The sequence below is a fragment of the Ranitomeya variabilis genome, chromosome 2, assembly GCF_051348905.1.
Source record: "Ranitomeya variabilis isolate aRanVar5 chromosome 2, aRanVar5.hap1, whole genome shotgun sequence".
NCBI lineage: Eukaryota > Metazoa > Chordata > Amphibia > Anura > Dendrobatidae > Ranitomeya > Ranitomeya variabilis.
In genome coordinates, this window is record NC_135233.1 from 300,292,607 (window position 1) to 300,307,321 (window position 14,715).

The 14,715-nt window shown below is 47.0% G+C and overlaps 1 protein-coding gene across 1 annotated transcript in view; it reads left to right on the plus strand.

The window, feature by feature from the left end:
- Positions 1 to 268: 268 nt before the first annotated feature.
- TMEM164 (transmembrane protein 164) overlaps positions 269 to 14,715 on the plus strand; it is a 75,609-nt gene continuing 61,162 nt past the window's right edge. Inside the window, exon 1 of the mRNA XM_077285151.1 lies at positions 269 to 1,043. Within this exon, the coding sequence (XP_077141266.1) occupies positions 660 to 1,043 (384 nt within the window). The 5' untranslated portion in view covers positions 269 to 659. The remainder of the gene's footprint in view (positions 1,044 to 14,715) is intronic.

The window sequence follows — 14,715 nt, forward strand, 5'->3', positions numbered from 1 at the left end:
GCCCACAAATACTGATGAAATGCGCATGTGTGAACAAAGCCTTAGGCTGAGGCTGCTGTAGCAGGGAATACGTGTGTAAGAACTGTACAACACAAGGCTAGCGCTCAGCAACCCGTCAGCTATCAGCGCAGCCTATTACACGCGGTTCTGTCCTCCGTTGCCATGGACACCGCCCACTTGTTGCGCACAGCTGTGAGGAAGCACGCGGTTCTTTCCTCCGTTGCCATGGACACCGCTCACTTGTTGCGCACAGCTGTGAGCCTGTACCAGTACAATAACACCCAGCGGTCCTCCTGACTGACTGACACATCCGGGTCCGAGGCTGCAGTATACATGAATGGCATACGTCATAGGAGGCGGGGCTCCGAAGAAACGTCTTGGCCAATCGCAGAGCTCGCAGACCCAGGCTCGGTGATTCGGGCAGCTCTGTGGGGTGACTAGCGGGAGGGTACAGTGTGAGGAACTGGCCGCACGGGGGCGCTCTGCACATGACGTACGGAGAACATCCATGTACCCATGGACCGTGTATGAGCCCAGGCTGCTCGCACTGACAGCCCACACGTGCGCCCTCCTTCTGCCGCCATCTTCCTCCTCCCTCCCGGAGACTCCCCGGCCGTATCTCTCCTCCCTCCTTATAGAGCGCTCGGGACGGGCATTTGATGTTCCGTCAGGAAGGCGGCGGTGGTGTGCTGGGATTACTGAGCGGCAGCAGCATGTCCCGCTACGCAGACTGGCTGTACGGCGGGGTGGACCCCAGCCTGGCAGGGAACGGGGGCCCGGAGTGTGCCGGCTTCCTGCCCGCCGGCCAGAGGCTGCTGGAGACCCTGGTGCTGCTGCTGCTGTCCGTGCTGGAGATCGGGCTGGCCCTGCGGAAGATCTCTGGGGGAGCGCTGCCGGCAGTCACTGAGCGGCCGCACCGCCTGGGTCAGGACCTGCTGCTGGGGGCGCTCTGCCTCACCTTCGGGGTGGAGGTCGGCTTTAAATTTGCCACCAGGACTGTTATCTACCTGCTGAACCCCTGCCATGTGGTCACCATGCTACAGGTGAGTGTGTGCCCCGTCAGCTGTTGGGACTACAACCCCCAGCAGGCGTCAGGAGATTGTAGCAGCGCCCAGCATCTCCCCACATCAGGGGATGCTCAGTGACAGCTGCCATGACATCTCCTGGGTGTGGTGCTGCCAGCCATCACTGTGCCCTCTGGAGGATGGTGACCCCGCTGTGGCTGCAATGGTGGCGCTGCTGGATGAGGCCACACTGTATATGGGCCCTTTGTAGTCCAGTAGCTCCTCATAATGCACCATCCCACCTGCCCTGGGGGTGATAGTGGCCCCCTTACCTCCTGGGTCCCTGTAATGATGGTGTCACATCAGCGACCTGTGCACATGCACGCTCTGATTGTCTGAGTGCGCTTGTGTTTTGTATAGGAAGATATCTACATTTACTGTGCCCACGACTGATGTCCCACATCATCATCTGTAAGGTGGTCCGCTGTCCCCCCACATACACGAAAAGGTTCACTTAAAGTGATGGTGGCTGAGATATGGGGGATACCGGTCTCTGCTGCCATGCTGACTGTCTCCGGTCTTTGGGCAGTACACATTGTGGCTGGTTCATCCCAAAGTTGCATACAACAATGTCGGAGGCAGTATATGAAGGGTATGGCTGCTGACTGAATATTGGGGTCCTGTATCCGTGCTGCCAGTGTGATAAGGGACTGAGGGTCTCTTCAGGGTGGGGTCCCTCAATCTGGCATGCTGTGGTAGGACAGACCCTCTCATTCTGCAGCTCCCATGACAATGCTATCCCTGTAATCACTGGGAAATGTATTACATGGTATCCCTTGAATTTAGAATATGTCTGAAAACGCCCACGTGAAAAGTGCTGGACGGCCACGAACAATTCATGGTGGAGGACACTAAGCATTGTGCTGAGAATGACAGCGAATAGGTCACAGTACTGTAAGGAAACGCCACTGCCCCTCCACTCAGACATAAGGGGTCGGTGCTCCCATTCAGTAAGATGAGGCGGCTCCATTTAGTAACACGTGGATGCTCCTAGGGGGTCAGTGCTTCATTCAGTAACACGTGGATGCTCCTAGGGTCGGTGCTTCATTCAGTAACACGTGGATGCTCCTAGGGGGTCAGTGCTTCATTCAGTAACACGTGGATGCTCCTAGGGGGTCAGTGCTTCATTCAGTAACACGTGGATGCTCCTAGGGGGTCAGTGCTTCATTCAGTAACACGTGGATGCTCCTAGGGGGTCAGTGCTTCATTCAGTAACACGTGGATGCTCCTAGGGGGTCAGTGCTTCATTCAATAACATGGCGGCTCCTAGGGGGTCGGTGGTCCGTTCGGTAACACGTGGCCACTCCTAAGGGGTCAGTGCTCCATTCAATAACACTTGGCCGCTCCTAGGGGGTCGGTGGTCCGTTCGGTAACACGTGGCCACTCCTAAGGGGTCGCTGCTCCGTATGGTAAGACGTGGTGGCTTCTAGGGGGTTGGTTCTCCACAGGTAGTCTAGTCTAAGGACACATTGACTTCTGCAGCTCCACTAGAATCACTCTTGCAAAGTTCCTACTTAGAGGTTGACTTAACAAGACAACTCCTCTTTCAGAGGAATCTAATCAGCCTGAAGCAATCTACTGCTGTCTCTGTGACAAGTTGGGACCGACCGTACACGCAGTATTTATAGCTGGAGTCTGTACAGATTTCTTGCTGAGCCCCACAGTTGTCCACGAATGTTATGACCATTAGCAATGAACTTCTGATGTATCTGAAAGCGGCGACCACATCTTAGCCGTACAGTGTCTGTGTGCAGTGTGACTGCGCTATACTTGTGTGTGCACTGTGCGTGACTGTTATACGTGTGTGTGCTGTGCGTGACTTTGCTGTACGTGTCTGTGCTCAGTGTGACTGTGCTGTACGTGTGTGTAGTGTGTAACTGCACTGTATGTGTGTCTGCGCAGTGTGTGTAAGAAGAGGAACCGTATGCACTACCCTGTGAAGGTGCCCGGGTAGGATCCTACACCGTATACCAATATAAAATAAACCCGGCACTCAACTTATGGTGAATCTCTTAGGATTTATTTAGCAAAACGTTTCGGCCTTTATTGGCCTTCTTCAGTCAACGTGCTGCCTATTGGAGCGGTAGGTTATGTGCTTGTGGATACCGCGTCGCCGTGACACGCACGCCTACTACTTTGCAGCTTCTCAGGCCACTCAGGATATTCCAGACCTTGATAACGTCGGACCCTGTGAGCCTACATAAACTAACCTCCTGATAAACAGCATTGGCAGACTTCACACTGCCACATAACCTACCTCTCCAATAGGCAGCACGTTGACTGAAGAAGGCCAATAAAGGCCGAAACGTTTTGCTAAATAAATCCTAAGAGATTCACCATAAGTTGAGTGCCGGGTTTATTTTACAGTGGGGCAAAAAAGTATTTAGTCAGTCAGCAATAGTGCAAGTTCCACCACTTAAAAAGATGAGAGGCGTCTGTAATTTACATCATAGGTAGACCTCAACTATGGGAGACAAACTGAGAAAAAAAAATCCAGAAAATCACATTGTCTGTTTTTTTAATCATTTTATTTGCATTTTATGGTGGAAAATAAGTATTTGGTCAGAAACAAAATTTCATCTCAATACTTTGTAATATATCCTTTGTTGGCAATGACAGAGGTCAAACGTTTTCTGTAAGTCTTCACAAGGTTGCCACACACTGTTGTTGGTATGTTGGCCCATTCCTCCATGCAGATCTCCTCTAGAGCAGTGATGTTTTTGGCTTTTCGCTTGGCAACACGGACTTTCAACTCCCTCCAAAGGTTTTCTATAGGGTTGAGATCTGGAGACTGGCTAGGCCACTCCAGGACCTTGAAATGCTTCTTACGAAGCCACTCCTTCGTTGCCCTGGCGGTGTGCTTTGGATCATTGTCATGTTGAAAGACCCAGCCACGTTTCAACTTCAATGCCCTTGCTGATGGAAGGAGGTTTGCACTCAAAATCTCACGATACATGGCCCCATTCATTCTTTCATGTACCCGGATCAGTCGTCCTGGCCCCTTTGCAGAGAAACAGCCCCAAAGCATGATGTTTCCACCACCATGCTTTACAGTAGGTATGGTGTTTGATGGATGCAACTCAGTATTCTTTTTCCTCCAAACACGACAAGTTGTGTTTCTACCAAACAGTTCCAGTTTGGTTTCATCAGACCATAGGACATTCTCCCAAAACTCCTCTGGATCATCCAAATGCTCTCTAGCAAACTTCAGACGGGCCCGGACATGTACTGGCTTAAGCAGTGGGACACGTCTGGCACTGCAGGATCTGAGTCCATGGTGGCGTAGTGTGTTACTTATGGTAGGCCTTGTTATATTGGTCCCAGCTCTCTGCAGTTCATTCACTAGGTCCCCCCGCGTGGTTCTGGGATTTTTGCTCACCGTTCTTGTGATCATTCTGACCCCACACGGTGGGATTTTGCGTGGAGCCCCAGATCGAGGGAGATTATCAGTGGTCTTGTATGTCTTCCATTTTCTAATTATTGCTCCCACTGTTGATTTCTTCACTCCAAGCTGGTTGGCTATTGCAGATTCAGTCTTCCCAGCCTGGTGCAGGGCTACAATTTTGTTTCTGGTGTCCTTTGACAGCTCTTTGGTCTTCACCATAGTGGAGTTTGGAGTCAGACTGTTTGAGGGTGTGCACAGGTGTCTTTTTATACTGATAACAAGTTTAAACAGGTGCCATTACTACAGGTAATGAGTGGAGGAAAGAGGAGACTCTTAAAGAAGAAGTTACAGGTCTGTGAGAGCCAGAAATCTTGATTGTTTGTTTCTGACCAAATACTTATTTTCTACCATAAAATGCAAATAAAATGATAAAAAAACAGACAATGTGATTTTCTGGATTTTATTTTCTCAGTTTGTCTCCCATAGTTGAGGTCTACCTATGATGTAAATTACAGATGCCTCTCATCTTTTTAAGTGGTGGAACTTGCACTATTGCTGACTGACTAAATACTTTTTTGCCCCACTGTATATATGTGCAGTGTGTGTGACTGCACTGTGCGTGCGCGTAGTGTGTGACTGTACTGTACGTACGTGTGTGTGCGTAGTGTGTGACTGCACTGTACGTACGTGTGTGCGCGTAGTGTGTGACTGCACTGTACGTGCATGCTATGTTCTCTGTCAGGTTAGGAAGTAGGCGGGTGCACTTGTGGACAGTGTACAAGGACATGATGTGAGAGGATGTTGTGCCATCTCGTTGATTACCTCGGTTGTGCCAGGGGCAGTATCCTAATGGAATGTATTCATCAGTATATTTCCTAATTACGCAGAACCATGAATAGATCATCTTAGGACCCTACTAAACAGCAAGTTGTCAAACCTTTATAGCAGCCTTTTATAACCAGGCCAGAGTTCTTCTATAGCTCCCCATACACTATATGTAGCCTTCAGCCAAATGATTGACTGCCTGGCAGCTATCCCGACATATAACTCGACACTTTTGAGCATTCCTGTATTCTTTGAGAGCGGGCTGCAAGACTCCTCCAATGGCAGTTTATCTTCTCGGAGAACAAAAGGATTGGCCATCAAAGATCCCACTTGTCAGATCGTTCTCGCCCCCAACATCATCTGTAAAGGTACCGTCACACTAAACGATATCGCTAGCGATCCGTGACGTTGCAGCGTCCTGGATAGCGATATCGTTGTGTTTGACACGCAGCAGCGATCAGGATCCTGCTGTGATATCGCTGGTCGTTGATTAAAGTTCAGAACTTTATTTGGTCGTCAGATCGCCGTGTATCGTTGTGTTTGACAGCAAAAGCAACGATACCAGCGATGTTTTACAATGGTAACCAGGGTAATTATCGGGTTACTAAGCGCAGGGCCGCGCTTAGTAACCCGATGTTTACCCTGGTTACCAGTGTAAAATGTAAAATAACAAACAGTACATACTCACCTTCGCGTCCCCCGCCGTCCGCTTCCTGCACTGACTGAGCGCTGGCCGTAAAGTGATAGGGCAGCACAGCGGTGACGTCACCGCTCTGCTGTTAGGGCCGGCGCTCAGTCAGTGCAGGAAGCGGACGCCGGGGGACGCGAAGGTGAGTATGTACTGTTTGTTTTTTTACGTTTTACACTGGTAACCAGGGTAAACATCGGGTTACTAAGCGCAGCCCTGCGCTTAGCAACCCGATGTTTACCCTGGTTACCCAGGGACCTCGGCATCGTTGGTCGCTGGAGAGCGGTCTGTGTGACAGCTCTCCAGCGACCAAACAGCGACGCTGCAGCAATCGGCATCGTTGTCTGTATCGCTGCAGCGTCGCTTAGTGTGACGGTACCTTTAGGGTACCGTCACACAGTACCATTTTCATCGCTACGACGGTACGATTCGTGACGTTCTAGCGATATCGTTACGATATCGCAGTGTCTGACACGCAGCAGCGATCAGGGACCCTGCTGAGAATCGTATGTCGTAGCAGATCGTTTGGAACTTTCTTTTGTCGCTTGATCACCCGCTGACATCGCTGGATCGTTGTGTGTGACACCGATCCAGCGATGTGTTCGCTTGTAACCAGGGTAAACATCGGGTAACTAAGGAAGGGCCGCGCTTAGTAACCCGATGTTTACCCTGGTTACCAGCGTAAACGTAAAAAAAACAAACAGTACATACTCACATTCCGGTGTCTGTCCTCCGGCGTCTCAGCTTCTCTGCACTGTGAGCGCCTGCCGGCCGGAAAGCGAGCACAGCGGTGATGTCACCGCTCTGCTTTCCGGCTATGGTGCTTACACAGTGGAGAGAAGCAGAACGCCGGGGGACAGACACCGGAATGTGAGCATGTACTGTGTGTTTTTTTTACGTTTACGCTGGTAACCAGGGTAAACATCGGGTTACTAAGCGCGGCCCTGCGCTTAGTAACCCGATGTTTACCCGGGGACTTCGGCATCGCTCCAGCGCCGTGATTGCAAAGTGTGACCGCAGTCTACGACGCTGGAGCGATAATCATACGACGCTGCGACGTCACGGATCGTGCCGTCGTAGCGATGAAAATGGCACTGTGTGACGGTACCCTTAGTGTGACGGTACCTTAAGGGAAGAATTTGAGGCCCCCATACACATTAGCCTGTCTGCTGCTATCTGGCTGCCATTACTCCAGTGTGCACCAGCCTTTAGCTTATCTAATTGCTTTACTCATCGTAGCCTCATCCTACTTATTACACAGGTCAACAAAAAAATTTTTTTTTTCGGGTGTCCAAAATATTTTAATGAATTTGGGGTATTTTTGGGGTGCTGATTCTGAATATGCTATCAGTTTTGCCAGATTGGCTCAAGTTTTTGAGATTTTTGGTATCTTATTTATAGCACTTGTTGGTAAATGCGACGCATCATCTCATTAATTTCTTTGGATTAGTACTTGAACTGAGCAGTTCTCAATATAGTTTTGTGTTAATTAGTGTTCTAAAAGTTTGTTCATAGCTTGATTTTTGCACTAACTTTATGTTGTTGTCTGTTTTCCAGTGAAAAGCATGAACTCATCAAGAAGAAGTTGTCTTAACGATCCAGACTCATTCTGTTACATTTGTGGTGAATACACACTGCCAAAACATAGAAGAAACATAACAGACTTCGTAAAAAAAGTGTATTTTGCCTATTTTGGGGTTATGCTTGGGGACCAAGACAAGTTTTGGGCACCACACATAGTGTGCAAAGCATGTATCGAATTATTACGAAAATGGAGCAAAGGACAAAGAAAAAGCTTCAAATTTGGTGTTCCAATGGTGTGGAGAGAGCCAAAAAATCATCATGATGACTGTTATTTCTGTGCAGTGCAAGTGCAAGGATTCAATAAGCATAAGAAACGAAAATGGGAGTAACATGGAATCTGCAAGAAGGCCTGTCCCTCATTGTGAAGATGTGCCTGTACCTGTGTTTACCATAAATAACAGTCATCATGATGATTTTTTGGCTCTCTCCACACCATTGGAACACCAAATTTGAAGCTTTTTCTTTGTCCTTTGCTCCATTTTCGTAATAATTCGATACATGCTTTGCACACTATGTGTGGTGCCCAAAACTTGTCTTGGTCCCCAAGCATAACCCCAAAATAGGCAAAATACACTTTTTTTTACGAAGTCTGTTATGTTTCTTCTATGTTTTGGCAGTGTGTATTCACCACAAATGTAACAGAATGAGTCTGGATCGTTAAGACAACTTCTTCTTGATGAGTTCATGCTTTTCACTGGAAAACAGACAACAACATAAAGTTAGTGCAAAAATCAAGCTATGAACAAACTTTTAGAACACTAATTAACACAAAACTATATTGAGAACTGCTCAGTTCAAGTACTAATCCAAAGAAATTAATGAGATGATGTGTCGCATTTACCAACAAGTGCTATAAATAAGATACCAAAAATCTCAAAAACTTGAGCCAATCTGGCAAAACTGATGACATATTCAGAATCAGCACCCCAAAAATACCCTAAATTCGATGAAATATCTTTGGCACCAAAAATGCTGTTGACCAGTGTTATCAGCTCTCCAGTAGGTTTTTGCAGTATACATTGAATATCACCTTTATTATTAATTTACAACGCATGTAGATTTAAGATAGGAGAACAATGGCAGTCACAGACGGTTGGCAGCTCCAGTATTACGTGTCCTTACATGCTATTCAGTGAGCCGCGAGCTGCCCCTCTTGCTCTATGGCAAATAATGCCGTGTGATGATGGCAGAGAGCTCCCTGGTGGCTGAGTAACCTGGCACAGTTCTCTATACTGTCAGCATTGCCAGGGTGTTGGCTTGTTTGAGTTAGCAGGAATCTAATGTTGGCGTGATATTGTGAAGGCGACTTAATTCTCCTAGGTAGAGAATATAGTGTGAAGGATCTGGAGGTTCCCCTAATAATGGGTAACTTAACATGTTCCCATATTATGCTTTGGGACCTCATTGAGCACAACAATTACACCAAGTACGGAGTCCCACAGTTCCTTATTAGGCTATGTTCACACGCTGCGGATCCGCAGCAGTTTCAAATGCGTTTACAGTACAATGTAAACCTATGGAAAACGCAATCTGCAGTGCACATGCTGTGGAAAATAACGAGCGGAAACGCAGCGGTTTACTTTCCGCAGCATGTCAATTCTTTGTGCGGAATCCGCAGCGGTTTTACACCTGCTCCATAATAGAAAACCGCAGGTGTTAAACCGCAGTGGAAGCCGCACAAAAACGGCGGTAAATCCGTAGGAAAAACGCGCTGTTTTTGCCCTGCAGATTTATCAAATCCGCTGCGGAAAAATCCGCAGAAGATCATTGTACGTTTGCATATACCCTTACGGAAGCTTTTGAAGTGCACCACATAATGAAGGTAGTATAAAGCCATCCAATGATATACAATGTTGGAGAGAGGTGTGGGGCAAGAACACTGGATACAGTTGTGGCCAAAAGTATTGACACCCCTGCAATTCTGTCAGATAATACTCAGTTTCTTCCTGAAAATGATTGCAAACACAAATTCTTTGGTATTATCTTCATTTAATTTGTCTTAAATGAAAAAACACAAAAAGAATTGTCCTAAAGCCAAATTGGATATAATTCCACGCCAAACATAAAATAGGGGGTGGACAAAAGTATTGGCACCGTTTTAAAAATCACGTGATGCTTCCCTAATTTGTGTAATTAACAGCACCTGTAACTTACCTGTGGCACCTAACAGGTGTTGGCAATAACTAAATCACACTTGCAGCCAGTTGACATGGATTAACGTTGACTCAACCTCTGTCCTGTGTCCTTGTGTGTACCACATTGAGCATGGAGAAAAGAAAGAAGACCAAAGAACTGTCTGAGGACTTGAGAAACCATATTGTGAGGAAGCATGAGCAATCTCAAGGCTACAAGTCCATCACCAAAGACCTGAATGTTCCTGTGTCTACTGTGCACAGTGTCATCAAGAAGTTTAAAGCCCATGGCACTGTGGCTAACCTCCCTAGCTGTGGACGGAAAAGAAAAATTGACAAGAGATTTCAACGCAAGATTGTGCGGATGTTGGATAAAGAACCTCGACTAACATCCAAACAAGTTCAAGCTGCCCTGCAGTCCGAGGGTACAACAGTGTCAACCCGTACTATCCGTCGGCATCTGAATGAAAAGGGACTATGGTAGGAGACCCAGTTAGACCCCACTTCTTACCCCGAGACATAAAAAAGCCAGGCTGGAGTTTGCCAAAACTTACCTGAAAAAGCCTAAAACGTTTTGGAAGAATGTTCTCTGGTCAGATGAGACAAAAGTAGAGCTTTTTGGGCAAAGGCATCAACATAGAGTTTATAGGAGAAAAAAAGAGTCATTCAAAGAAAAGAACACGGTCCCTACAGTCAAACATGGCGGAGGTTCCCTGATGTTTTGGGGTTGCTTTGCTGCCTTTGGCACTGCACTGCTTGACCGTGTGCATGGCATTATGAAGTCTGAAGACCACCAACAAATTTTGCAGCATAATGTAGGGCCCAGTGTGAGAAAGCTGGGTCTCCTTCAGAGGTCATGGGTCTTCCAGCAGGACAATGACCCAAAACACACTTCAAAAAGCACTAGAAAATGGTTTGAGAGAAAGCACTGGAGACTTCTAAGGTGGCCAGCAATGAGTCCAGACCTGAATCCCATAGAACACCTGTGGAGAGATCTAAAAATGTCAGTTTGGAGAAGGCACCCTTCAAATATCAGGGACCTGGAGCAGTTTGCCAAAGAAGAATGGTCTAAAATTCCAGCAGAGCATTGTAAGAAACTCATTGATGGTTACCGGAAGCGGTTGGTCGCAGTTATTTTGGCTAAAGGTTGTGCAACCAAGTATTAGGCTGAGGGTGCCAATACTTTTGTCTGGCCCATTTTTGGAGTTTTGTGTGAAATGATCAATGTTTTGCTTTTTGCTTCATTCTATTTTGTGTTTTTTCATTTAAGACAAATTAAATGAGGATAATACCAAAGAATTTGTGATTGCAATCATTTTCAGGAAGAAACTGAGTATTATCTGACAGAATTGCAGGGGTGTCAATACTTTTTGCCACAACTGTAGGTGCCTGATTGATGGGGCTTCCACTGCTGGGGGGACCCTTCCCCTGTTCATCAGGAAGTTTGAGCACAAGCCCCTCCGATCAAAGGTCCTGGATTCATCAAAGATTCGATGCAAGAATTCAGGTGTAAAAGTTTAGAAAAGTTGCAAACTGTAGGCACAACTTGAAGTTGTGCCCAAATTTTTGTGATAATTTTTCACACCAGTTTCTCTCAGGTTCTCCTAAATGGGTAGAGCTGGTACGGGAGCGGGGAGCGTAGCTGGGGTTTTATCGCCACAGCTTGTCTAATTCATGATGAGCTGTGGCATTCCCTACTCCAGAAATCTCACTCCAGTACTTTACTCATGTGAGATTTCTGGTGTAGCACACAGGCACACGCTGTTCGTCAGACACTCCAGATCTATGAAGAGTTGTGCACCGCGACATGAATCGGGCATCTGACTCCAGCGCACCCCCTCATCTAGACTGGTCTGAACAACAGCGGTCTTGACGAATAAGGCCCAAAGTCTATGGCACTGCTGGAAACAGCGCCACACAGCTCTTGCCTCAGAATTGTAGGTAAAATGTATGATGGATGGCTTTGTGACTGCAGAATCCGACTACATGTGGCTTGTTTGTCTGTTACCATAAGAACCATATACACAAATATAGGTGCTTCTCACAAAATTAGAATATCATCAAAAAGTTAATTTTTCAGCTCTTCAATACAAAAAGTTAAACTCCTATATAGTCATTACAAACAGTGATCTATTTCAAGTGTATATTTCTGTTAATGTTGATGATTATGGCTTACAGCCAATGAAAACCCAAGTCATTATCTCAGTAAATTAGAATACTTTATAACACCAGCTTAAAAATGATTTTAAAATCCGAAATATTTTCCTACTGAAATGTATGTTCAGTAAATGCACTCAATACTTGGTCGTGGCTACTTTTGCATCAATTACTGCATCAATGCGGCGTGGCATGGAGGCGATCAGCCTGTGGCACTGCTGAGGTGTTATGGAAGCCCAGGTTGCTTTGATAGCAGCCTTCAGCTCCTCAGTATTGTTGGGTCTGGTGTCTCTCATCTTCCTCGTGACAATACCCCATAGATTCTCTATGGGGTTAACGTCAGACGAGTTTGCTGGCCAATTAAGCACAGTGATACTGTTTCTTTTTAGCCAGGTATTGGTACTTTTGGCAGTGTGGACAGGTGCCAAGTCCTGCTGGAGAATGAAATTTCCATCTCAAAAAAGTTTGTCGGCAGAGGGAAGCATGAAGTGCTCTTAAATTTCCAGGTAGACGGCTGCGCTGACTTTGGTCTTGATAAAACACAGTGGACCTATACCAGCAGATGACATGGCTCCCGAAACCATCACTGATTGTGGAAACTTCACACTAGACCTCAAGCAGCTTGGATTGTGGCCTCTCCACTCTTCCTCCAGACTCTGGGACCTTGATTTCCAAATGAAATGCAAAATTTATACTATTGGTCATGAGTTGCTTGACACAAGGAATGCGACACTTGTAGCCTATGTCCTGGATATGTCTGTGTGTGTGGTGGCTCTTAAAGCAATGACTCCAGCAGCAGTCCACTCCTTGTGATTTTCCTCCAAATTTTTGAATGGCCTTTTCTTAACAATCTTTCAAGGCTGCGGTTATCCTGGTTGCTTGTGCACCTTTTTCTACCACACTTTTTCCTTCCACACAACTTTCCATTAATATGCTTGGATACAGCACTCTGTGAACAGCCAGCTTCTTTAGCAATGACCTTTTGTGGCTTAAGGTACCGTCACATTAAGCGACGCTGCAGCGATAGCGACAGCGATGCCGATCGCTGCAGCGTCGCTGTTTGGTCGCTGGAGAGCTGTCACACAGACAGCTTTCCAGCAACCAACGATGCCGAGGTCCCCGGGTAACCAGGGTAAGCATCGGGTTGCTAAGCGCAGGGCCGCGCTTAGTAACCCGATGTTTACCCTGGTTACCAGCGTAAAAGTTAAAAAAACAAACGGCACATACTCACCAGCGCGTCCCCCAGCCTCTGCTTCCTGACACTGACTGAGCTCCGGCCCTAACAGCACAGCGGTGACGTCACCGCTGTGCTTTCACTTTCAGTTTAGGGCCGGCGCTCAGTCAGTGTCAGGAAGCAGAGGCTGGGGGACGCGCTGGTGAGTATGTGCTGTTTGTTTTTTTAACTTTTACGCTGGTAACCAGGGTAAACATCGGGTTACTAAGCGCGGCCCTGCGCTTAGTAACCCGATGTTTACCCTGGTTACCAGTGTAAAATATCGCTGGTATCCTTGCTTTTGCTGTCAAACACAGCGATACACGGCGACCTAGCGACCAAATAAAGTGCAGACCTTCTAGCAGCGACCAGCAATTTCACAGCGGGATCCAGATCGCTGCTGCGTGTCAAATACAGCGATATCGCTATCCAGGTCGCTGCAACGTCACGGATCGCTGGCGATATCGCCTAGTGTGACGGTACCTTTACCCTCCTTGTTGAGTGTGTCAGTGACTGCCTTCTGGACATCTGTCAAGTCAGCAGTCTTCCCCATGATTGCGGAGCCTACTGAAACAGACTAAGGGACCTTTTTGAATGCTTAGTCAGCCTTTGCAGGTGTTTTTGTTAATTATTCTATTTTACTGAGATGACTTTTGGGTTTTCATTGGCTGTAAGCCATAATCATTAACAGAAATAAACACTTGACATGTATCACTCTGTAATGACTCTATATAGTGAGTTTCACTTTTTGTATTGAAGAACTGAAATTCACTTTTTGATATTCTAATTTTGTGAGAATTTCAGCCCATTTTTTTTTTTTTTAGGCTGAAATTGCTTCTCTCGGCTTATACTCGAGTCATACCCAGGGGTCGGAAAGGGAGGTGGAGCAGCAGCTGTGTAATCATATTCACCTGCTCCTGGTGCGGTCCCTAGTTCCCCGGCGCCGGCAGCTTCTTGTAGTGAGTGGTCCCATGGTACCGCTCATTACGGTAATGAATATGGACCCCACTCCACTCCCATAGGGGTGAAGCCGCATATTCATTACTGTAATGAGCGGTACCATGTGACCGCTCAATACAGCAAGAAGCTGCCGGAACTAGGGACCGCGCGAGGAGCAGGTGAGTATAACGCAGTGTGCGATATTCACCTGCTCCCCGTTCCACCGTCGCCGGCCGCCGCTGCGTCTTACCCGTCCTCTGCACTGACGCTCAGGTCAGAGGGCGCGATGACGCGATTAGTGTGCGTGCCGCCCTCTGCCTGAACAGTCAGTGCAGAGGATGCGGAAGACACAGCGGCGCTCAGTGGTGGAACGGGAAATGTGAGTATAGCAAGTGTAGGGGGCCTGAGAGGTGAGTATGTGATTTTTTTTTTTTTTTTTTTTTTATCGCAGCAACAGCATGTGGGGCAAATGTCTACATGGAGCATCTTATGGGGCATAATCAATATTTGTGCAGCTTTATATGGGGCAAATATCTACATGGAGCATCTTATGAGGCATAATCAATGTTTGTGCAGCTTTATATGGGGCAAATGTCTGTATGGAGCATCTTATATGGCCATAATCTGCATTTGTACAGCATTATATAGGGCAAATGTCTGTATGGAGCATCTTATGGGGCCATAATCTGCATTTGTGCATCATTATATGGGGCAAATGTCTGTATGGA